Here is a 24268-nt window from a genome sequence, read left to right on the forward strand (position 1 = left end):
TACCCAGTTAGTTAAATGGAGCAGCAGGATATATTGATGCGGAGATTGACTGAAGGAATGAAACCAGATTTTGAGATGGGTTAACATTGAGTGAGCGCTCTACATTTGTATTCTGTTTCCTGGATGATTACAAAGAAGGAAGGCCAGTTGAGAAGGGAGCACTGCGGTACAATGCCTCGGCTGTGAAATATTGTAAATACCACAGACAATTTACAGATTTTCATTTGGCAATTATATTCTTTTGTTAAATCGTTAACACAGTTACAATTTAGATACTCAGAAGCTTGAGAAAAGAGTCCATTATGACACAAAATGCTGTAGTAACTCAGCGGGACAGGCTGCATCTCTGGCGAGAAGGAATGGGTGACGTTTCGGGTTGAGACCCGAAACATCACCCATTCCTTCTCTCCGGAGATGCTGCCTGTCTGGTTAGTTACTCCAGCATTTTGTGTCTACTTCAGTTCATACACACTTCATACACACTCTATTATAACACAGATGTGGTTAGACTGAAGACAGTTAAGGCATTGGTCACAACATTTTCACTGCATGAATGTATGTTCCATTATGGAGAGCAACTCCTTTGCGCGCCTGCCTTTCTGTTTGTGCTGGGACTATCTATTATAATCTTCAATGAGCCATGTTTAGTCTTGTTTGGCCTGGGATTTTTTTCTTGTCCCTCTGAGCACAGCAGATTACTGGTGGCTGAGACTGAAAGCACCATGGAAAGACACAAAAACGCTGGAGTAACTCAGTGGGTCAGGCAGTGTCCTGGGGAACATGGATAGGCGATATTTCAGGTTGGAACTCTTCTTCAGACTGACTGATTAGGGGTGGGGGGGGGAAGGGGAAAGAAAGCTGGAAAAGAGGAGGGGAAAGACCAAGTTTGGCCAGTAAAATAATTTCTTTGTTCTCCAGGGATGCTGCCTGACTCGCTGAGTAAAGGGCCTGTCCCACGAGCATGCGACTCCATGCGGCAAGTGCGACCTAAAGGGCCTGTCCCACGAGCATGCGACTCCATGCGGCAAGCGCGACCTAACGTCGCTTGACGCAGGGCCGGGCCTACTTCGATCGTCGGAGCCGTATGGAGTTGGTCCCGACATCGCGCGGGGCTCCGAAAAACTGACCGTGTTCAAAAATTCGCGCTTGCTGCATGCAGTCGCATGCTCGTGGAACAGGCGATTTTAGGTCGCGCTTGCCGCATGGAGTCGCATGCTCGTGGGACAGCCCTTTACTCCAGAATTTTACAAACCAACATCTGCAGCTCCTTGTCACTACATTCTGAAAGCGCAATATCTATTGAACAGATAGGGTGCCATTTTCAAAATTGTGATCATTATTGAATTATTAATTGGTACTGTACCATAAATAATGGGTTTTGTAAAAATTTAAAAAAATCTCACTTGCATGGCATTCTGTGTCTGAAATGCAGTTGCAAAATAAATGCAGTGTAATATCAAACTTTATTTTTGCAAAAACTATACAATATCTCTCTCTATTAGTATTTAACAGGCAAAAGCAAGACCGAAGGAAAACTCAGCAGAAAGAGAGTTGAGCACTGTACTTTAACGCTTCTGCATAATCACAATTGGACATACAAAAGAGTTGGTTGACAACTACGAGAATCGTTCCTAGGAAGGCAGGTTTTCACATTTACTACACGTACTACTGTAATGGTAACACTGGTTTCATCATAAGTATTCCATGTATGCGTCTTTTCAAAGTTTAATTGTAGCATCCATTGTAGCTGACTATTGTCACCAAAACCACGTTTGAGATATCAACTACTGTCAAGAATATACCTCGGAATGGTTTTGCTTATCAGGCATTAGCATTTCCCAAAATGGCCGGCTAGTTGTCCTTTTCATAATAAAAGTTTTTTTTCCAGAAATCCGTGCAGACATCTTTCTTTTCCCCCAAACCTAGACTTAAACTGTATCCAAGGCTAATACGGTAATTACAGCCTCGAAACTGTACACCTGTTGATGCATAGAGCTACATTGTCGTGTGAAAGAAACCCTTTGCTCCATATTTTTAAACTGGCAATCGGATGGCTTTTCGTAGATGCCGCATTTTATGGACATTCATTGATGTCTGCTGCCAGATACTGTGATAAGTCCCGGAGAACACTAACCTTGAAGAAACCTCAGCTGTAAGGTGCCTCTGTTTTCAATGCCTTTGTTACTTGTTGACAAAACTGCATGCTCCAGGTTTGTTATTACTTGTGATGCTCCACTGTGTACACGACTCCAGGAAAAAATGCTTGTATGTAACGGACAAAGATTGTACTGTTGAATGATAAAACTGTTTTATGTTTTGCGCATGTTTTTTGTTAGGTGGGAAGCTGTACCTTTGCAGGAGCTTTGTTTACGGTTTACTGGGTAAACGGATACACATGGTGTAGTTGTAAACTAGGAGTGTGGATGGTTTAGGTCTATATCCTTGCTAAGTTTATCCACATTTTAATAGAGTTACACACATGGCTGTATTCACTAACATATTCTCAATCATAACTCATCCGTTAGCCATTTATCTAAACCAGGCTTTGAAAGTGGAATGAGTATAGTGGAGGTAAAATAAAAAAAGAGGGATTGTCACTTAGGCTAATATCATTTTACACCAAAGAAAGTAGCATGTGACCTCCATGCTGGATCCCCAGAAGATTTAAAAATATATCCAAACCTTTATTACATGCAGTATTCTATTTCCAGCGAGTATAGAGCCTGCATTCCACTTCTGTAGCTTACAGCCAAACAGTATGAACGTTGAGGTTAGACACAAAATGCTGGAGTAACTCAGTGGGACAGGCAACATCTCTGGAGAGAAAGAATAGGTGATGTTTCGGGTTGAGACCCTTCTTCGGACTGAAGGTCTCGACCCGAAACGTCACCCATTCCTTCGCTCCAGAGATGCTGCCTGGCCCGCTGAGTTACTCCAGTATTTTGTGTCTACCTTCGATTTAAACCAGCATCTGCAGTTCTTTCCTACACAGTATGAATGTTGAATTCTCCAATTTTAAGTGACCTCTATCTAACCCCCCGCCCCTTTCACTCTCCTGTGCCCAACCTGGACTCTCACTTATTTCTCCTCTCCACAACCCTTTCCTTTCCCCCCTATCTCCCCCCCCCCCCCCCCCCCCCCCCCCCACTTTCCTCCCTCTAGCTTTACGATCTGCAAATCTTCATACCTGTCTCTCAACTTCTCATCTTATCTCCGGCCTTTGTTCAAACGATCTGCCTGTCAAAACCCCCCACCTGTGTCACCTATTACCCGCGACTCTTTGTCCTGTCTCTCCCCTTTTCCCCGCTCTCTTCAATCAGTCTGAAAAAGGGTTCAACCTGAAATGTCACCTATCCATGACCTCCAGAGATGCTGCCGAGTTATTCCCTGCTGAGTTACTCCCCCACTTTGTGTCTCAAAGTTTGTGGCTATTGAACCACGGACGATTGTATTCAATTTATGAAATGCCCCTTATGAACAAAACTAAGGATATTATTAAAGAATGTAAACTCTTAAGATTTTGGAAACATTTTTCGTCAATTTTCTCAAATGTAGATTTGATTCTGATTTGGAAGTTCAAAGCAAAATTACTTACTGGAATGAGCTAAAGTGATGCTTTGAAAGATATTGTGCCCTATTTTTAACAAATAAATTATGTGATAGTGATTAAACTGTGGTTATCAACTAATCTGAAACTTATACTACGTGAAAAGTACCTGCTCAATCAAGGTTTAAGGGTGGCATAGTGGCCCAGCAGTAGAGTTGCGGCCTTCCAGCACCAGAGACCCAGGTTCGATCCTGACTACAGGCGCTGTCTGTACGGAGTTTGTACCTTCTCCCCGTGACCTTGTGGGTTTTCTTCGGAAGCTCCGGTTTCTCTCACACTCCAAAGATTTTGTTGTTTACAGGTTTGTTGGTTACTTGGCTTCTGTAAAATCGTAAATTGCTTTCTCAACAGAAGAGAAACGCATGCTTTGTCATGGGGGAAGCGATCTTGGCAAATGTATTTTTAGTCAAAGTGGAAGGCTTATCACAACAGAAACCACATGCACAATGCTCCTTTTTTAGTGACAGCATTTGGAAAGAAATGGGCAGAAATGTAGATCCACCAAGGGTAATCATTAACATTTTTTGTCTGGTAACAAAAATCCATATCTAGTGGAAATAAAGCTGACAGAAAATCAAATGTTATTTTTTATTTTGTTATCAAATATAATTTTAAAATATTAGTTTATCCTTATTGAAGCAACTTGCTGACTAAGTTCCCAAAGTTACACTCTCCCTTAATATTCTACTTTCTCTCCAGTTATAGTGGAGCTGGTTAGGGCAGCTATTTGTTGTTTGTAGGACTTACACTTTTTTTTGCTGGTTGCAAGAGTTCAGTGAAAATGTATTTCCCATTCAGAAATGGAACCCCGCTTCTAGCGGCAGTGGGTTCCAGTAACAGATGTTAATGCAGACCAACAGCTATGTACAGTGGGTATCTTGTGAAGTAAGTGTCGAAATGCATCGAGGCATTGCACCAAAATGGCCAGTGTTACTTGCCTCTGCAGACTTCTTTAATAAAAAGTTAGGGTAGCACGGTGTGGCAGCGGTAGAGTTGCTGCCTTACGGCGCCAGAAAACCGTGTTTGATCCTGACTACGGATGATGCCTGCATGGAGTTTGTACGTTCTCCCCCGTGACCCGTGTGGGTTTTCTCCGGGAAGCTCCGGTTTCCGCCCACACTTCAAAGACGTACAGGTTTGTCGGTTAATTGTATTGTATTGTATTGTATTTTAATGACCACACAGCCAGGCTGGTGGAATTTGTTATCAGTACAGCTCGATACAGGTTCCAACATTTCATCAAACATTAAACTTATAACATAGATATACATACAGACAGACACATTTCATAATACATAAAGGCCATGCTTATTCGTATTCCTCACCGTACAGAGTTTAAAAAGTTAATTGCAGTGGGAATGAAACTGTTTTTGAAGCGGTTTGTTTTGGAGGCAATTGACCTGTAACGCCTCCCAGAGGGCAGTAGCTGAAAGGCATAGTGTGCAGGGTGAGTGGGGTCAGAGATGATCTTGCGGGCTTTGTGAAGTGTCCGTTTGTGGTAAAGTGATTCAAGGGATGGTAGGGGTAAGCCAATAATTTTGGATGCTCTGTATATGATGCTCTGTAATTTCTTCCGGGAGAGTGAGTCGAGACTGCCGAACCAGATGGATGAAAGTGAGGATGCTTTCGATGATGGCTGTATAGAAGCGGAGCATAAGATGAGACCTTACTCTGAACTTCCTTAACTGTCGGAGATGGAAAAGTCTTTGCTGGGCTTTTCCATAGATGTGGTCTGCGTTTGTCCTCCATTTGAGGTTGTTGCTGATGTGGGTTCCAAGGAGTTTGAAAGTGTCAGTGATGGAGATGGATTCACCTTTAATGAGCACAGGAGTTTTTGGGGATGGCTGGCGTCTTGGGTCGATGATGAGTTCTTTTGTTTTTGATGAGTTGAGTAAGAGATCATGGTCTGTGCACCAGGTCACTGCTTGGTTGACCTGTGCACGGTATTCAGTTTCTTGGTTGTTGGTGATGAATCCTATAATGGTTTAGTCGTCCGCGTACTTGTACAAGTTGACAGAGCGGTGGTGGGATGTGAGCTGGTTTGTGTAAAGGGAGAATAGCCAGGGTGAGAGAACACAGCCTTGGGGTGTGCCTGTACTGAGGAACAGAGGGGAGGATGTGTTATTGTTGATCCTCACCCTCTGTTTCCTGTTCCAGAGAAAGCTGTGAATCCAGTAACAGATGCATGGGTCAATGTTCATGTCCAGTAATTTATTGAACAGTATGGCCGGGTTTATTGTATTGAATGCAGAGCTGAAATCCATGAACAGGATGCGGGCATATGTGTTTGCGGACTCCAGGTGGTTCAGAATGTGATGGGTTGCTAAGTTGACGGTGTCCTCAACTGATGCTGCTGCACCCGCTGAGTTTCCCCAGCAATTTTGTGTACCTCCTCAACTGACCTGTTGGCTCTGTATGCAAATTGGTATGGGTCCATGAGTGGGGTGGTGACAGTTTTCAGGTGATTGAGTATGATGCGCTCAAATGATTTCATGACTGCCGATGTCAAGGCAATGGGTCTGTAGTCATTGAGGCAGGAGATGGTCTTGGTCTTGGGAACCGGGATGATAATAGATTCTTTGAAGCAGTTGGGTACTGAGCTTTGACAGAGGGAGGTGTTGAAGATGTTGGTAAAAACCCCAGCCAGTTCCGCAGCGCAGTGGTGCAATTGGCTTTGGTCAAATTGTAAATTGTCCCTAGTGTGTAGGATAGTGTCAGTGTACAGGGCGATTACTGGTCGGTGCAGACTTGGTGGGCCGAAGGGCCTGCCTCTACAATATCTCTCTAAACTAAACTGAAAAAATCCACCTTGCATCCTTATTTTCATGTGGATGATATTTAAATGTTATGGCATTAGAAGTTTTTGATTATAAGGTAGAAATTAATTTTCTATTAAACAGCTCTTGCGATGAGAAACTGGTGAAATTGCATTTATAGTAGTCATGTTTTTGGTTAGTTCTAAAGTGACCTACTTGGGAAATCAGTCTTCTCTGTATTTTGCAGGTCAAAATATATATATGTTGGCTTTTTGATCTATAAATTAGTTCTGATTAAACGCTATTGGTCTTCAGTTCAAGAATTACTGGTCACTGCGTGACTGAACTTTTTTTTTTATCCCCCTCACTCGAACTTTAAATAATGGATTGTGTATTACATTTATAGGTGGTACAATACAGTCTTTCATTTCAAATATAGGCTTTTAAAAGAATCTTAACTTGCATTCTTGTAGTACACGTTTGCATTCTACGCAATTCATTGTTTTCTCCCTCTTCTATGCCCAAATAAAATCCTAATACAAAAAATTTTAGTTCGGTTCTCATATTGCTTCAGGTTTACTTAAGTGATAGGAGCAGACTTAGGCCATTTGGCCCATCAAGTCTACTCCGCCATTCAATCATGGGTGATCTATCTCCCTCTTAACCTCATTTCTCCTGCCTTCTCCCCATAACCTCTGACACCAGTACTAATCAAGATTCTATCTATTTCCCCCTTTAAAGATATACATTTACTTGGCCTCTGCGGCCTTCTGTGGCAATGAATTCCACAGATTCACCACACTGACTAAAGAAATTCCTCTTCATCTATTTCCTAAAAGAATGTACTTTAATTCTGAGGCTGTGACTTCTGGTCCTGGACTCTCCCACTGGTGGAAACATCCTTTCTATCCAGGCCATTATCTTTTAGATGCATTCTGCCATTTTTTATGCCATGCATTAATGTGTAAAAAAGAATCGCCTTTTTTTAAATTGCCTGGTTCACTTATTAACAGTGGAATGCATGATTCTTTAAATGATGTTGATTTTGTACCTATGGAGCATTGCCAACTGAAACCTGGAGTTTCTCTTGTGAGGTGAGAGGACACACTTTGAGGGGTAGCCCATGCATGCCTCTATGGTTAGGATCATCAACAGACCTTTGTCATCGAATGTCTCAGACCAAATGTCCAACTAAAGTTCTCCGTGATCTCACAATAGTGAAGACAGTAACCTTTCACTCCACATGAATATTTTCCTCCTTATTTCAGTAGCAACAGCAAAATTGAAGAAAAGTAGATTCTATGATCACTAGCAATCTTTGACAGAAAGGTACATCACAAGGTCCCAGTAGTGACCAGAAAAGTTCTGAGGACCAAATACTTCCAGAGTATGGCAGCAATAGTCGCTATCCTGGGCCTCCTTTATTACAAGAGTGAGGCCACATGCAAACTGAAGGAAAAGCACCTCGCATTTATTTGGCTTGGGTAGCTAACAACCTAATGTTTGATCGTTCAATTTCTCCAATTTAGGGCGGTCACGGTGGCGCAGTGGTAAAGTTGCTGCCTTACAGTGAATGCAGCGCTGGAACCCGGGTTCGATCCCGACTGTGGGTGCTGTCTGTACGGAGTTTGTACGTTCTCCCCGTGACCTGCGTGGGTTTTTTCCGAGATCTTCGGTTTCCTCCCACACTCCAAAGACGTACAGGTTTAGAAACATAGAAACATAGAAATTAGGTGCAGGAGTAGGCCATTCGTCCCTTCGAGCCTGCACCGCCATTCAATATGATCATGGCTGATCATCCAACTCAGTATCCCGTACCTGCCTTCTCTCCATACCCTCTGATCCCCTTAGCCACAAGGGCCACATCTAACTCCCTCTTAAATATAGCTAATGAACTGGCCTCGACTACCCTCTGTGGCAGGGAGTTCCAGAGATTCACCACTCTCTGTGTGAAAAAAGTTCTTCTCATCTCGGTTTTAAAGGATTTCCCCCTTATCCTTAAGCTGTGACCCCTTGTCCTGGACTTCCCCAACATCGGGAGCAATCTTCCTGCATCTAGCCTGTCCAACCCCTTAAGAATTTTGTAAGTTTCTATAACATCCCCTCTCAATCTCCTAAATTCTAGAGAGTATAAACCAAGTCTATCCAGTCTTTCTTCATAAGACAGTCCTGACATCCCAGGAATCAGTCTGGTGAACCTTCTCTGCATTCCCTCTATGGCAATAATGTCCTTCCTCAGATTTGGAGACCAAAACTGTACGCAATACTCCAGGTGTGGTCTCACCAAGACCCTGTACAACTGCAGTAGAACCTCCCTGCTCCTATACTCAAATCCTTTGTAGGCTAATTGGCTTGGTAAATGTCAAAATTGTCCCTAGTGGGTGTAGGATAGTGTTAATGTGCGGGGATCGCTGGTCGGTGTGTACCCAGTGGGCTGAAGGGCCTGTTTCTGCGCTGTATCTCCAAACTAAACTAAACTTAAGGTAACTAACCTACAAACACTGCCCTTTCTTTCCCCCTCTCTTCCGTGTACCCAACCTGGATGCGTACCCATTTCTTCCGAGCCCTTTCCATAAACAACAACCACTCCCTCAATGTCAGCAAGACAAAGGGCATTGTGATTGACTTCAGGAAGCGAAGCAGTACACATACCATGGTATATATACATTGATGGTGGCGAAGTAGAGATGGTTGAAAACTTCTAGTTCTTAGGAATAAATAACACCCGCCATTGGTCCTGGAACAGCCACATCAAGGCTGCCTCATATTCCGCTTGAGCAGTCTGCACCCTAGTGGCATAAACATTGAATTCTCCAATTTCCGGTAGCCCTTGCTGTCTCCTCCCCTTCTCAGCTCTCCCTCAGCCCTCGGGCTCCTCTTCCTTTTTCCTTTCTTCTCCCCGCTGCCCCCCCACCCTCCATCAGTCTGAAGAAGGGTTTTGGCCCGAAACGTTACCTATTTCCTTCGCTCCATAGATGCTGCTGCACCCGCTGAGTTTCCCCAGCACTTTTGTCTAGCCACATCAAGGCTATGGCCAAGGAAGAAATATCACCAGCAATTTGTCCTGGACTGGCTGAGACCAATAAATCACATTAACGCCTCTGCTTCCTTAGAAGGCTTAGGAAGTTCGGCATGTCGCCAACAACCGTCACCAACTTCTAGAAAGCATTTTATCGGAGTGCATGGAGTCAATGGAACCTCCCTTCCATTGACTCCATCTGACTGCCTCAGCAAGGCCACTAGCATAATCAAGGAGCGGTTTCACCCTGGTCACTCCCTCTTCTCCCCTCTCCCATCAGACAGGAGGTACAAACTTTAGAAACTGCACACTTCCTCATTTAGGTACAGTTTCTTGCCGTCCAGAACCACAACTGAACTGTCCGCTCGCCAGCTGAAGCACGGCCTGACCTCCCATCTACCTCATTGGAGACCCTTAAAATCATCTTTAATTAGATTTTATCTTGCCCTAAATGTTGTTCCCTTTATCTGTGCACTGAGGGTGGCCTGATTCAAAACATGTATAGTCTTTAAAGGTACACAAAATTGCTGGGGAAACTCAGCGGGTGCAGCAGCATCTATGGAGCGAAGGAAATAGGCGACGTTTCGGACCGAAACCCTTCTTCAGACTCAATTAGAAGGCTTAGGAAGTTCGGCATGTCGCCATGTATAGTCTTTGACTGGATAGCAAAAAGCTTTTCATTGTACCTCGGTACAGGTGACAATAATAAACTAAACTAAATCAATATTCTTCCTCAGGCTTCACGATTCACACCTTCTATCCTTATCTCACAAGCCCAGCTAGTGATAGGTGGATGCAGATTAGGGTTTTATTTTGTGATACGCAGATGGTTGGACAAAGGCCTGAGATGGAAGGATATAAGACGCACTCCTTCACCTCACAAATCATCTTAGATGGCATACTGGCACAGCGCTAGAGACCCAGGTTCGATCTTGACTATTGGTGCTGTCTGTAAGGAGTTTGTACGTACTCCCTGTGAAGGCTTGGGTTATCTCAAGAGTGCTCTGGTTTCCTCCCACACTCCAAAGACGTGTAGGTTCATAAGTTCATACGTTCTAGGAGCAGATTTAGGCCATGCCATTCAGCAGTCAAGTCTACTCCGCCATTCAATCATGGCTGACCTTTCTTTCCCTCACACCCCCATTCTCCTGCCTTTTCCCCATAACCCGACACCCGTCCTAATCAAGTACCTATCAATCTCCACCTTAAAAATATCCATTGACCTGGTCTCCACAGTCGTTTATGGTGATAAATTCCACAGATTCACCACCCTCTGACTACAGAAATTCCTTCTCATCTCCTTTCTAAAGGTTATTCAGGCTTCTGTAAAATGGTAAATTGTCCCTAGTGTGTAGGATAGTGTTAATGTGCAGGGATCGCCGACTTGGTAGGCCGAAGGGCCTGTTTCTGCGCCGTATCTCAAAAGTGACTCAAATCTTTTCCTCTCATGATTGTGTACACCTCTGTAAGATCACCCCACATCCTCCTTCACTCCAAGGAATAACGTCCTCAACAAAAAAAAAGAAATCTGTAGAGTTCAGTTATCTCAGCAGAGAAGTTTGAAAGGGTTCAGAAAAGATTCACGAGGATGTTGCCAGGACTAGAGGGTGTGAGCTTTAGGGAGAGGTTGAATAGGCTGGGTCTCTATTCCATGGAACGCAGGAGGATGAGGGGAGATCTTATAGAGGCATACAAAATCATGAGAGGAATAGATCGGGTAGATGCAATTGCCCAGAGTAGGGGAATCGAGGACCAGTGGACATAGGTTCAAGGTGAAGGGGAAAAGATTTAACGGGAATCCGAGGGGGAACTTTTTCACACAAAGGGTGGTGGGTGTATGGAACAAGTTGCCAAAGGAGGTAGTTGAGGCTGGGACTATCCCAACGTTTAGACAGGTACATGGATAGGACAGGTTTGCAGGGATATGGACCAAGTGCAGGCAGGTGGGACTATTGTAGCTGGGACATGTTGGCCGGTGTGGGCGAGTTGGGCCGAAGGGCCTGTTTCCACACTATCTCTATGACACAAGTTACCAGCTGAGTTCCACAGCACTTTGTGTCTTTTCTTTTGTAATCCAGCACCTGCAGTTCCTTGACTCTCCACCACCTGCAGTTCCTTGACTCTCCACCACCAACCTGCTGCGCCTCAACCTCAACCTACGCGGCCATTGATAGGAAGCCAGAGGTTCCGCCCTCCGCCGAGGAGACAGCGCGTCGCCGATTGGCTGAAGCTGCTGTCCGTTAGGGACGACGCCAGTAGGGTTCTCTGTCTACCGTGCGGCTATTGGCCAGAACCCATAGATCCCGCCCACCAGCGACATGCCGATTGGCCAATGTCGCTATCAGTCAGAGGCGGGACGACCGCGGGGTTGCGGCTATTGGCCGGAACCAAGAGGTCCCGCCCACCACCGTGACTAAGAAGTATCGCTGATTGGCTGAGGCCACCGTCAGTCATGGGCGGTGCGACAGCAGCGTCCGGTCTCCCGCACGACTATTGGCCAGAACCGAGAGGCCCCGCCCAACACCACGTGCTGATTGGAGAATGTCGCCGTCAGTCATAACAGGGACGCCGATAGGCTCTCGGCGATTGGTCGGAGCCGTTAGGTCCCTCCCACTATCCCGTCGCTGGTTGGCTGTCGCCGCCGTCAGTCGGAGCCGGGACGACCGCTTGCGGCCGCGGTCAAGATGGCGGCCACCGGCTTCACGCCCTAGTCTCTGCGGGCGGGTGTAATGGGAATGGGAATGGGCTGCCGGGTCCACGTCCGTGTCCGGCCCGCGGCCTCACTCGCCGCTGCGCTGATCCTCGCAGTGGTGACTGCACATGGTGAGTGGCCGGGCGGGGCCAATTAGAAGCGGGGAATATTGCCTGTGCAGGCCGAGCGCTCCCGACCCATTGAATGATGGACTGGAAAACATGGACAGGCCCCGTTCTCCTTCCTCTCCCCCTCCCTCCCTCCCTCCCTCCTCCCACCTTCTTCTCCTCCCACCTTCTTCTCCTCCCCCCTTCTCCTCCTCCCTCCCTCCTCCGCTCTCCCCTCCCTCTCCGCACTCTCCTCCTCCCTCCCCTCTCCCCCCTCCTCTCCCCCCCCCTCCCTCCTCCGCTCTCCCCTCCCTCTCCGCACTCTCCTCCTCCCTCCCCTCTCCCCCCTCTCTCCCCTCCCCTCCTCTCTCCCCTCCCTCTCTCCTCTCCCCCTCCCTCCTCTCCCTCCCTCCTCTCCCTTCTCCTCCCCCCCCCTTCTCCTCCCTCCTTCTCCTCCTCCCTTCTCCCTCCCTCCTCCTCCTCCCTCCCTCCTCCGCTCTCCCCTCCCTCTCCGCACTCTCCTCCTCCCTCCCCTCTCCCCCTCCTCTCTCTCCCCCTTCTCTCCCCCCCCCCCCTCTCTCTCTCCTCCCTCTCGGTCTGAAGAAGGACTCGACTCGAAACGTCGCCAGTATCTGCAGTTCCTTGTTTCCACGTCAACCTCCTCTCATTATCCACCTGTCACTTGTGTAGGAAGGAACTGCAGATGCTGGTTTACACTGAAGTGCTGGAGTAACTCAGCGGGTCAGGCACCTTTTCAAAACCTTTCTAGTTTTCCTCTCCCCTGACTCTCAGTCTGAAGAAGGATCGAGATCGGAAACAGAGAGTGGTGAATCTCTGGAACACTCTGCCACAGAGGGTAGTCGAGGCCAGTTCATTGGCTATATTTAAGAGGGAGTTAGATGTGGCCCTTGTGGCTAAGGGGATCAGAGGGTATGGAGAGAAGGCAGGTACGGGATACTGAGTTGGATGATCAGCCATGATCATATTGAATGGCGGTGCAGGCTCGAAGGGCCGAATGGCCTACTCCTGCACCTAATTTCTATGTTTCTATCACCTATTTATTTTCTCCAGTGATGCTGCCTGACCCGCTGAGTTAATCTGGTATTTAATGTCTATCTTTCACCTATCGCTTTCTAGGCTTTGTAACCACCTATCACTTGTATACACTGTGGAGGTTGCAGCTCTACCAACTATCCAACTGTCCCGCCTATATTTGTGCCATTGTTATTGCCCATTGTTGTGCCTATCGTTATTTTTTATGATGATCTGATAGTTTAACGCTACCGTTATTGAGACTAGTTTCATTTAATTCCAAAATGTGTTTAATCACTTGTCAAAAAAATCCCTTGGCTGCTTTTGGTAGATTTGACATGTGTCTCTGAGTCAATGATTTTCAAGAAACTCAAGCAATATATTGTTTAGTTTTGATTTAGAGATGCAGCATGGAAACAGGCCTTTCAGCCCAAAGAGTCCATGCCGACCAACAACAGTTCTATCTATCCTACACTCCAGGGACAATTTACAGAAGCCAATTAAATGCATTTCGTTGTCTCTGTACTGTACACGGACAATGACAATTAAAGTTGAATCTGAATCTGAATCTGAATCTGAACCTAAAACATGCATGTCTTTGGAACCATAACCCTGAGAAAACCCACGCAGTCACGGAGAACGTACAAACTCCATACCGACAGCACCCATAGTCTGGATCGAACCCGGGTCTCTGGCATTGTAAGCCAGCAATTCTACCGCTGCTCCACCGTGCCACCATGGGGCTATATTGCTGTAGCCACTGATCTAATATTAACTATATTAAAATATTGATGTATGTGGAATTTTTAATCAAAGAATCTTTGTTTGCAGCTGACATCCACAGAGATGCTGATGCCTCAAAACAATTGCCTGCTGAAAGGAATGAAATAATTTCCAATGCAATCAGTGATGCTGAACTTGAAGAAACAGATGAACAGAGTAAAGGGAAAATCCAGTTTCCAACGGCAGAAATAGCTGATGCTGTTCTGGGAAGTGCAATTACCTCAAATCAAAAAACGTTACTGTCTCTTATTCAGAATATTAAAAGTGAACACTCCACGTTTGAAGTCAAAGATAGTCCCTGTACCGATGCAAGTGGAGAGAACGGAGAATGCAGTGTCCCAAAGGAAGTAGTGCCTTCCCTCGCACATGCTCCATCCAGTAGTCCGGAGGGAGAGCTACCTGAAAAGAAAGCCACAAATGCTGTGGAACCAGCGCAGACTGTGAGCGCAGCCGTGGAAGAATCGAATGCTACTGGAACGGCCAAATCACCAAAAGTAAACTGTGAAGAAAGAAATATCACTGGATTAGATCACTTTATCGTACAAATCCTTAACAGCTCGCAAGTAAGGCAGTTCGAAATTTCAATAGATTTGGTGAATTTGTTGATGGGTCTCTCAGGGGTATGCTTTAAGTTGGCCATTGTTTCTGTAATAGTACCTATGCTGTAAGTTTTTTTTGGGGAAATTATTCTTGTAAATTTTAACTCTTACACTCTATCCAGATCCGGTGATTTGTCAGGTCCGGTGATATGTCAGGTATGGTGAAGTCTGGCAGATTTTTCTATACATACAGTATTTGCTGCCAAGCATAGTAATAGGATAAAAGATCAGAATTTTTAACCGTTTGGCCCTTGCTTAGCTCCTACCAACTTCAATATATGTAAGATTGGACATCACAGACCTAAGCACTATTCTGGTATACTTTGTTGAAATTTGAGTTTTTTCATATTTTGTTATTTATTTGCTTAACTTTTGCCCACAAAATTCATTTTTATTAAGCTTTGATGCCGTTACACAATGGGACACCATAGGACTTGTACTGAAGAAGGCTCCGGTCACCAAACGTCGCCGATCCATTCCCTCCACCGATGCTGCCCGACCCCGCTGAGTTACGCCAGCACTCTGTGCTTTATATAGGTCTTACACATTGTTTCTCTCTCAATGAGGGTGGTTTTCTGGCCACGTCACTGAAGGTCGGCACCAAAGCACCGTGCAGATGTTTATCAGTAGCTGGGGACTTGTAGATGAAAGTCATTCAGTGCATTTTGAAAACATTATTGGCAAATGCTTTGAAGAAAATTTCCTTCTGGCCTCTTTGGCTAAGGCTGCATGCCACAGTCTGTCTCGGTAACGGATGGATTAGCAGTATATTTGTCTAATTTGATGCACAATTGCCCAAATTTCAACAATTGAAGACTTTATGCTCTCTTGGGAAATTGTACATCAAAATGTTATTCTTTGTGACGGGCTGACTTGTTGGGAATTCAGAATAGTAATTTGTAGGTGACCTGATTTGTAGTAAATTAGAATTTTAAAGATGTCTGGTTTATTGGCCCACTGACTTTGAACTTTTACTGCTGAAAGAAATAAAAGAGCAGATTCTACGCTTCAGATTCTGAAGGCCCCTCCAGGTTTGTGATTGCCTCAGATTCACTGCTTTCATGCAGCTTCTTGCCTGAATATTTGAGCTGCTCCCTGCTGTTTAATTAGTGGAAACTGGAGCTGCTGCATTAACAGTCTTCTACTGTTCATTAATCTTGATGAATCGAAATGCAATATATTTTCACTAATCTTTGTACTTTTTTGTGGAATGACTTCCTAAATTAAGTGAGGAATTTTATTAAACAGAAAATCTGTTGGTGAAGAATTGTATATTGTAGTAGGTGTGTGTGTGTGTATGTATTATCTGTGTGTGTATGTATAATATATATACTTATTCACATATATATAAATAAATACACACATACATGTGTGTGTGTGTATATACACACCCATATAGACACACACGCACGCACACATAATTTGGCTTTGACTTAATGCCCAATTAAGTTTTAATCTTGCCTGTTTAGCCAGGGCAGATGACTCAATACTACGTGTCTTTTTTTTAACCCCAGAGGGAGAAAAAGCAAATCATCCAGTATTTTATGCTTTGCAAATTCTTAGTTTATATTGCACAGAAGGATCCTAAAAATGCTTCAACAAAAGTTTTATCAGCAAATGCTTAGAAGTCTCCTTAATAAAACTCCATGATGTTTCCTCCTTAATAAAGATTGAAATATATTAAGTACAGAGTGATGCTGAGGTACACATACACGTGTGACAGGACCTCATATTTTCTTTACTGTGAATGTTGAAATTTACATAGCATGTTGAAATTTATGACTGCGTCAATTTTCTCAGACTATTTGAAGTTTTACTGCCATGTCAGAATCTTAAAATCAGTTTTCACAAGCCAGCATTTCACATGGTCAAGAACTCATCAAAGAGTAAGGCAATGACAGAACACAGCCTTTTTAACGCTGAGATTAATGGCATCAACCAGTGATGTACTGAGTAATGTGGAATAAGAATAATATTCAAACAATTTATCTTTGCACGGATAGCTGATTAATAACAGCCCACAAGAAGGGCACTCAGGATAGTAAGAGTGAACAATGACATGTGCTGGAAAATTGACCATCCCTAGGCACTTGCAAAGGCAGAACTTGAGCAGTTGTGGTATCCTCAATAGCCTTATTACATTGCTAGAATGAGATGTCAGATTTTTCTATCAGGGAACCCCCTCGTCCGAGGTCATCTTTTGCCAGCTGTGATTTGTCCGACCCCTTCGTTTCCAGTTTTTTTTTGCCTCCACTCCTCCCTGCAATCAGTCTGAAGAAGGGTCCTGACCCAAAACATCACCTATCCATTTTCTCCAGAGATGCTGCCTGACACACTGTTACTCCAGCACTTTATGTCTGTCTTCATGGGATGTTACCAGGAGACTTGTGTTATAAGGATGCATAATTATGTGTTATAACTTGTGTTATAAGGATGCATAATTTGCTGCAACTTTTTTTCCTGGCGTGTAGGCAACTAAGGGGTGACCTTAGAGAGGTTTACAAAATCATGAGGGTTAGAGTCTTTGCCCCTTGGTAGAAGTCCAGAGCAAGCGGGCTTAGGTTTAAAGTGAGAGGGGAAGATTTGAAGGAGGCTCAAGGGGCAATTTCTTCTTGCAGAGGGTGATGCATATATGAAATGAACTGTGGAGGGGGGTACAATAAAGCCTTTCAAATACATTTAGACAGATATCTGCTGAGAACTGTTCAGAGGAAAATGGACCAAATGCAGGCAAATGGGACTTGCTCAGCTATAAAACCTGCTCAGTGTGGATGACTTGGCCTGTAGGTGTCCATTTCCATGCTGTATGACTCTATATTGCAAATATTTTCAGTTTCTGTTGGATAACTTAATGACCATATTTTTCATGACAGCATTTACAATAAATCATTTACATTTGCTTCAGGCACAACTGTGACATCAGTGCAGGTGTTAGATTCCAATGATGGTGTCCGTCACTGATGTGTAGAATCCTCGCGTACATTTCTTTCAGTGGTCATACAGTGTGAAAACAGGCTCTTCGGCCCAACTTTCCCACGCTGACCAAGATGCCCCATCTACACTCGTCCCACCTGCCTGTGTTTGGCTCATATCCTACCCATGTACTTGCCCAAATGTTTTTTTAAACATGAAGATAGGCACAAATTGCTGGAGTAACTAAGCGGGACAGGCAGCATCTCTGGAGAGAAGGAATAGGTGACCTTTTGGGTCGAGACCGCTCAGTCTGAAGAAGGGTCTTGACCCAACATGTCACCCATTCTTTTTCTCCAGAAATGCTGCTTGTCCCACCGAGTTACTTCAGCATTTTGTTCAATCTTCGGTGTAAACCAGTATCATTCCTACACGTTTTTTAAATGTGTCTATGTGTCTATGACCACAACCTCCTCACCTTTCTTCCACTTGTACCATTTGTAGAATGGTTATTGTGGCATGATTATTTGTGGAATGCCCAGTGATTGTTTTTCGCCTGCGATTAACTGGTTGGGCAAAGAACCCTGAAGGCAAGATGGGGTTCTTCAATTGAAACACCAATCCCTGTGGACAATGGCAACTTTAAACAACCGTAGAAATCAATTGTACAATTAAAATGCTGTATAAATGGTGATTTATTTCTACCAGCTATAAAATGATCCCTTTAAGTGGATCCAGTAGATACAATCTTTTCTTGTAGATAGACACAAAAAGCTGGAGTAACTCAGCAAGTCAGGCAGCATCTCTGGAGAAACGAATAGATGACATTTCGAGTCGGAACCCATCTTCAGACTCTGAAGACCCAAAACGTCACCTGCTCCTTCTCCAGAGATGCTGCCTAACACGCTGAGTTACTGCAGCATTTTTTATCTATCTTTGGTGTAAACCAACATCTGCAGTTCCTTCGTACACAATCTTTCCTTGTGCTAGGGTATGCAATATTAAGAGAGGTATAGCCGGAGAACGGATTTGTTTGTAAATTAAATAGTGCGTAAATAAATGTACAACTTAATTTTATTGCAGTGAATATTTATTTTCAAATGGCCCCTGAAGATATACATGTGTTAAAACAAAATGTTATCTTTTAAAGCAGAATGTTTACTGTTTCTAATTGGTCTGATAATGCATTTTATCCGAGATTATGTATATGTAATTCCAGGACCTCATGGAATATCTGAGTGCCAACGGCAGTGACTGCTCTGTGGTCCTATTCTACACACCATGGTGTCGATTCTCTGCAGACCTTGGTCCACATTTCAATGCATTACCGCGTGCTTTTCCCTCCCTACAGTTTCTGGCACTGGATGCATCTCAGCACAGCAGGTAGCTACGGCACACGTAATGTTGGGGATGGAAACAATTTTGTACATTGATTTAAATAATCATATTTCTTTTGTTTGGCAATGTAATTCATACGCTTTAACATTCTTTAAACATAGAGGAACCAAGTAAAACACTGATTTTTATTTTGCTTGATCGAATGCAGCACCAGACTTGGGAACAGTTTTTAGACTTTAAAGATACAGCACAGAAACACGTTCTTCGGCCCACCGAGTCTGCGCTGACCAGAGATCACCCCATACACTAGCACTCTCCTAATATGAAGAGTGGAATGGCTTCCATTATTGGAAAACTTCCAAGATGTCTCTCAAATGGTTTAGTCTGACATAGAACAAAATTCAAAATTCTCTCGAGCATGTTTTTCTGAAATGTTTTGAGTTTCCATTCTGCATTCTCAAAACCTTTAAATATGGCTTTCTGGAAACAATGTGCAGATGTGCAGGCTGAGATAGATAGATTCTTGATTAGTACAGGTGTCAGAGGTTACGGGGAGAAGGCAGGAGAATGGGGTTAGGAGGGAGAGATAGATCAACCATGATTAAATGGCAGAGTAGACTTGATGGGCCAAATGGCCTAATTCTACTCCTACCACTTATGATCTTATTTTGTAGGAAAGAACTGCAGTTTAAATCGAAGGTAGACACAAAATGCTGGAGTAACTCAGCGGGACAGGCAGCAAGGGTCTCGATCCGAAACATCATGCATTCCTTCTCTCCAGAGATGCTGCCTGTCCCGCTGAGTTACTCCAGCATTTTGTGTCCTGTTATGATGTACAAACACATTAGAACTCAACTATTTTGTGGCACTGTGTCAGAAACACCGGTAATACAAAGGCGGCACGGTGACACAGCGGTAGAGTTGCTGCCTTAGTGGCAGAGACCCAGGTTAGATTCTGACTATAGGTGCTGTCCGTATGGAGTTTGGACGTTCTCCTTGTGTCCGCATACGTTTTTTCAGGGTGCTCCGGTTTCCTCCCACAGGTTTGTAGATCAATTGGCTTCAGTAAAAAAAAAAAATTGTCCCTAGTGTGTGTAGGATAGTGTTAGTGTGCGGGGATCGCTGGTCGGAGTGGACTCAGTGGGTCAAAGGGCCTGTGTCCTCGCTGTATCTCTAAACTAAACTAAAATTGTGATGTTCAATGTGAAATGCAAGCACAATAAATCCATGTAAAACTACCACAATGTTTTTTTAATTACAAAATAGCCTAAGATTGTTTGCAACCAAATTATTTGGCTTGAGTTACTCGAGTACTAGATTATTAATGAAAATGAGATGAAAGTGGCATTTGACATATTCCACAGAAATTCAAATTGATGTATTTTATATAAATGAATTGCTAAGTAGTATTTGATACTCATTAGCTATATTCACATCTTTAATTATGGTGTCTGTCACTCTTAAGTCTTTCTACCAGGTTTGGTACAGTTGCGGTTCCTAACATCCTCCTGTTTCAAGGTGTCAAGCCAATGGCAAGGTTTAACCATACGGACAGAACACTATCAACCTTGAGAGCATTTATCTTTAATCAAACGGGTTAGTAGTAATTCTGACTCTTATAAATCACGTGTTTATGTTCACGTAATTTCAATGTAAAATTCTGTGCACATATCAGGTTTAAAATTTGCGACATACTTATGTCAAATCATTTAAAGTATTACTTGAGTTGACTCACTTGGTTTCTAGGTTTAGAAGTATTTTTGTTTAAAGATATTTTTGTACAATTGATATTTGTATTTTAAGCAGTTTTTAAAACTGATTTTAAAAAAAAGTTTAATTGGGAGACAAAATCAATTTACCTCTCTGTTTCCATACTCCGCTTCGCCCAACCTCTAGTAGTGAGCTGATATGGTGGGAGAATCTTCTACTCCAACACCTTTCCTGGCATGTCCAATGTCAGTCACTCCAACAAGATCGTCATAATGTTCAGTGAATGGGAGCTCCTTAGTAGACAACTGATTTTCTACCGTCCCCCCCCCCCCCCCTCCCTTACCCCCCCTTCCTTTCTTCCCAGTCATAAAAGTGGTGCACACTTAACACCCTTCCTGTTGGAAAACAATTAAATAGCTTGTAAACTGATCCTTAGTACTTCCTTCGTATTGCCTGTTCGTTCATAGAGTAATACAGTGTGGAAACAGGGCCGTCGGCCCAACTTGCCCACATCGACCAACTTGCCCACACCGACCAACGTGAAATCTTTCCCCCTCACCTTAAACCTATGTCCTCTCACTCCTGATTCCCCTATTGTGGTTAAAAAAAACCTCATTTACACAATCTATTCCTCTCATGATCTTGAACACCTCTGTAAGATCACCCATATCCTCTTGCGCTCCAAGGAATAAAGTCCTACTCAACCTCTCCCTTTTGCTCAGACCCTTGAGTCCTGGCAACATTCTCGTGGATTTTCTCTGCACCCTTTCCAGCTTAATATCTCTTCTGTAACAGGGTGACCAAAACTGAACACAATAATCTAAATGTCTTGTACAATTGTAACATGATCTCCCAACTTCTATATACAATACTCCAACTGATGAAGGCCAATATGCTGAAATCCCTCTTCTTAATTTCTTTAGTCAGATGGTGGTGAATCTGTGGAATTCATTGCCACAGAAGGCTGTGGAGGCCAAGTCAATGGGTATTTTTAAGGCATAGATAGATTCTTGATTTGTACGCGTGTCAGGGGTTAGGGGGGAAGGCAGGAGAATGGGGTTAGAAGGGAGAGATAGATCAGCCATTATTGAATGATGGCGTAGACTTGATGGGCCGAATGGCCTAATTCTGCTCCTATCACGTGAACTTGACCACTGCATCTACTTATGCCACTTTCATGGAACTATGTACATACACTCCTAGATCCCTCTGCTCTACAACTCAAATAGAAACTCCGATAAATGCTGGATGCTCTGCAAATTTGCTGGTGCACTCTACTTTAAAAAAATATATATGATCTCCTTTTCAGGTATTGAAGCAAATGGCACAGTTGAAGTGATGGAACAGGATCTAAGTGGACCTCTTCCCAGCGTGGTGGTGAGAGGCATCGACTGGCTGCTTGCCTTCTCTGTGATGTTCCTCTGTGTGTTTCTAATTTATGGTACAATTCAATCAGACAGTATCAAATGGTTGATCCCAGGACAAGAGCACGAGCACCAGGATTGAACTCTTGCAGGGAAGTAGTCACAACTTGGAGCAAAGAACAGCTACACTGGCGATCTACAGTATTTATGAAAATATTCATAAATGGGTTGGCCTTTTATCATGATGTTGCTGTTTATGTGGGGATTTATGTAAATATGTGTAATTATGAATAAATGTCATCTCTACCAAATATTCAATAGTTTTGTGAATTGTAAATTCTGATAGTTATTTCTTGTTTTACATGTCAGCTAATTTAACTAAGTACCGTTTCCAGAGTGAATAGCAGATGGTAGTTATAAAATTAAATAATTCAGACAGAAAGCAAAATTAGAACTGCACATTTATGAGCTTGTAGTGGGGTGGAAGATTGCAACCTTCACATGGTCCGCCCTGTTTCGACTAAAGCAATCAACTCGACGTGCACAAACGGAAGATCAAATGGAACAAGTTGTCCAACAACTTTAGGCTGTGCACGCCACATGAAAGAAGAAGAAGATGAGCTTGTAATAAGAAGTATGTTTGAAATGAACACATACAAAGTGAAGGAAATAATGAGGAACTTCATCATCAAAGATTACATTTTAGGGCATCATTTCAGAGCTCAAAGATTCTTAAACTGTTCCTCAGTGGAGACACAATAGACAAATGCAGTGATAGCTGAGAAGGGAAGTGTGATATTGTTGGTGGGGCAGGAGATGTAAGAGACATTGGTGAGTCTACTAGCACCAGAAACTGTGGATGAAGAATTTGGGGGACAAAATGAAAATCTGGAAGGGATGATTTAATCCAATGTCATCAAAGACCAGTGAGAGCTACCAAGCTGGTACACCCAGTCAAAAACCAGAGAGGGTGATTGCCAGATATGTGGTTATGCTAAAGCCACTGGCAAAGAGGTGTGGGAATGCCCAGAGTGTGGACTGGCTGACGAGGGAATTTCCTTTAGACTTTCGAGATAGGGTGGAAACAGGCACTTCGGCCCACCGAGTCCATGCCGATCAGCTATCACCCCAGAACCTTGCACTATCCTGCACATTGGGGACAATTTACAAAAGCCAATATATCTAAACATCTTTGGAGTGTGGGAGGAAACCGTACCTGGAGATAACCCATGGCATCTGCAGTCAGGATCAAATCCTGGTCTCTGGCGCTGTAAGGCAGCAGCTCTACTGCTGTGCCACCTGACCACCAGAGGGAATTGATTGAAACTGTTTAATACAAAGGATTTTACATTCAATGGAGTGCAAATATGTATAGCATATCTGTAAGAACTGAATGTACATATTATGCATTATCATCTTGATGCAGTCATTTTGTTTTGTTATTCTATGCGATAAAGGCTATAAGGTCATAACTAATAGGAGCAGAATTATTACTGGCCTATCGTCTACTCCGCCGTTCAATCATGGCTGATCTATCTCTGTTTCCTAACTCCATTCTCCTGCCTTCTCCCCATAACCGCTGACACCTGTACTAATCAAGAATCTATCCCTGCCTTAAAAATGTCCATTGACAGCCTCCACTGCCTTCAGTGGCACATAATTCCACAGATTGACTAAATAAATTCATTCTAAACTCCTTTCTAAAGGAACATCCTTTAATTCTGAGACTATGTCCTAGACTCTCCCACTGGTGGAACCATCCTTTCCACATCCACTCTATCCAAACCTTTCACTATTCGATATGTTTCAATGAGGTCCCCTCATTCTTCTAAACCAATGAGTACAAACCCAGTGCAATCAAACACTCATCATGTTAACCCACTCATTCCTGGAATCATTCTTGCGAACCTCCTCTGGACCCTCTCGAGGGCCAGCACATCTTTCCTCAGATATGGTGCCCAAAATGGCTCAAAGTACTTCAAATGTGGCCTGACTAGCACATTATAGAGCCTCAGCATAACAACCCCGTTTTTGTACTCCAGCCCTCTTGAAATAAAAGCTAGCATCACATTTGCCTTCTTTACTACTGATTCGACTTGCAGATTAAATTTTGCGAATCCTGCTCTAGCACTCCCAAGTCCGAACTTCTGGCGCGGGTGAGCAGAGATTCTCCCCCCGATACGGGAGCTTGATTGCCCCGATGCGTAGTCCGCCGGCTATGGGAGCCAAGATCGTGCCGTCAACGGAAGGCTCGAAGCCCCTGACCCCAGGAGAACAAAGCAGGGAAGAGTTTGAACTTTTTTTTTTTGCCTTCCATCACAGTGAGGAATGTGAAGGAGACACCGTGGTGG

At 43.8% G+C, this 24268-nt stretch overlaps 1 protein-coding gene across 1 annotated transcript; it reads left to right on the plus strand.

Moving 5' to 3' along the window:
• Window positions 1–12037: 12037 nt before the first annotated feature.
• txndc15 (thioredoxin domain containing 15) lies at window positions 12038–22230 on the plus strand. Its single transcript, XM_033029324.1, has 5 exons — window positions 12038–12205; window positions 14045–14559; window positions 18725–18888; window positions 20309–20439; window positions 21863–22230. The coding sequence occupies exons 1-5, from the start codon at window positions 12112–12114 to the stop codon at window positions 22057–22059; spliced, it is 1101 nt and encodes a 366-aa protein (XP_032885215.1). The 5' UTR covers window positions 12038–12111; the 3' UTR covers window positions 22060–22230.
• The last annotated feature ends 2038 nt before the right edge of the window (window positions 22231–24268 follow it).

This window comes from Amblyraja radiata, chromosome 11 (genome assembly GCF_010909765.2).
Source record: "Amblyraja radiata isolate CabotCenter1 chromosome 11, sAmbRad1.1.pri, whole genome shotgun sequence".
In the NCBI taxonomy this organism is placed as follows: Eukaryota; Metazoa; Chordata; class Chondrichthyes; order Rajiformes; family Rajidae; genus Amblyraja; species Amblyraja radiata.

Excerpts from the sequence above, each read along its gene's own strand:
- txndc15 (XM_033029324.1), top strand. The coding sequence starts at position 12,112 with ATGGGAATGGGAATGGGCTGCCGGGTCCACGTCCGTGTCCGGCCCGCG. Across the intron at positions 14,560-18,724 it reads AAATCCTTAACAGCTCGCAA|GACCTCATGGAATATCTGAG; the intron begins GTAAGGCAGTTC and ends ATGTAATTCCAG. Across the intron at positions 18,889-20,308 it reads GATGCATCTCAGCACAGCAG|TCTTTCTACCAGGTTTGGTA; the intron begins GTAGCTACGGCA and ends GTCACTCTTAAG.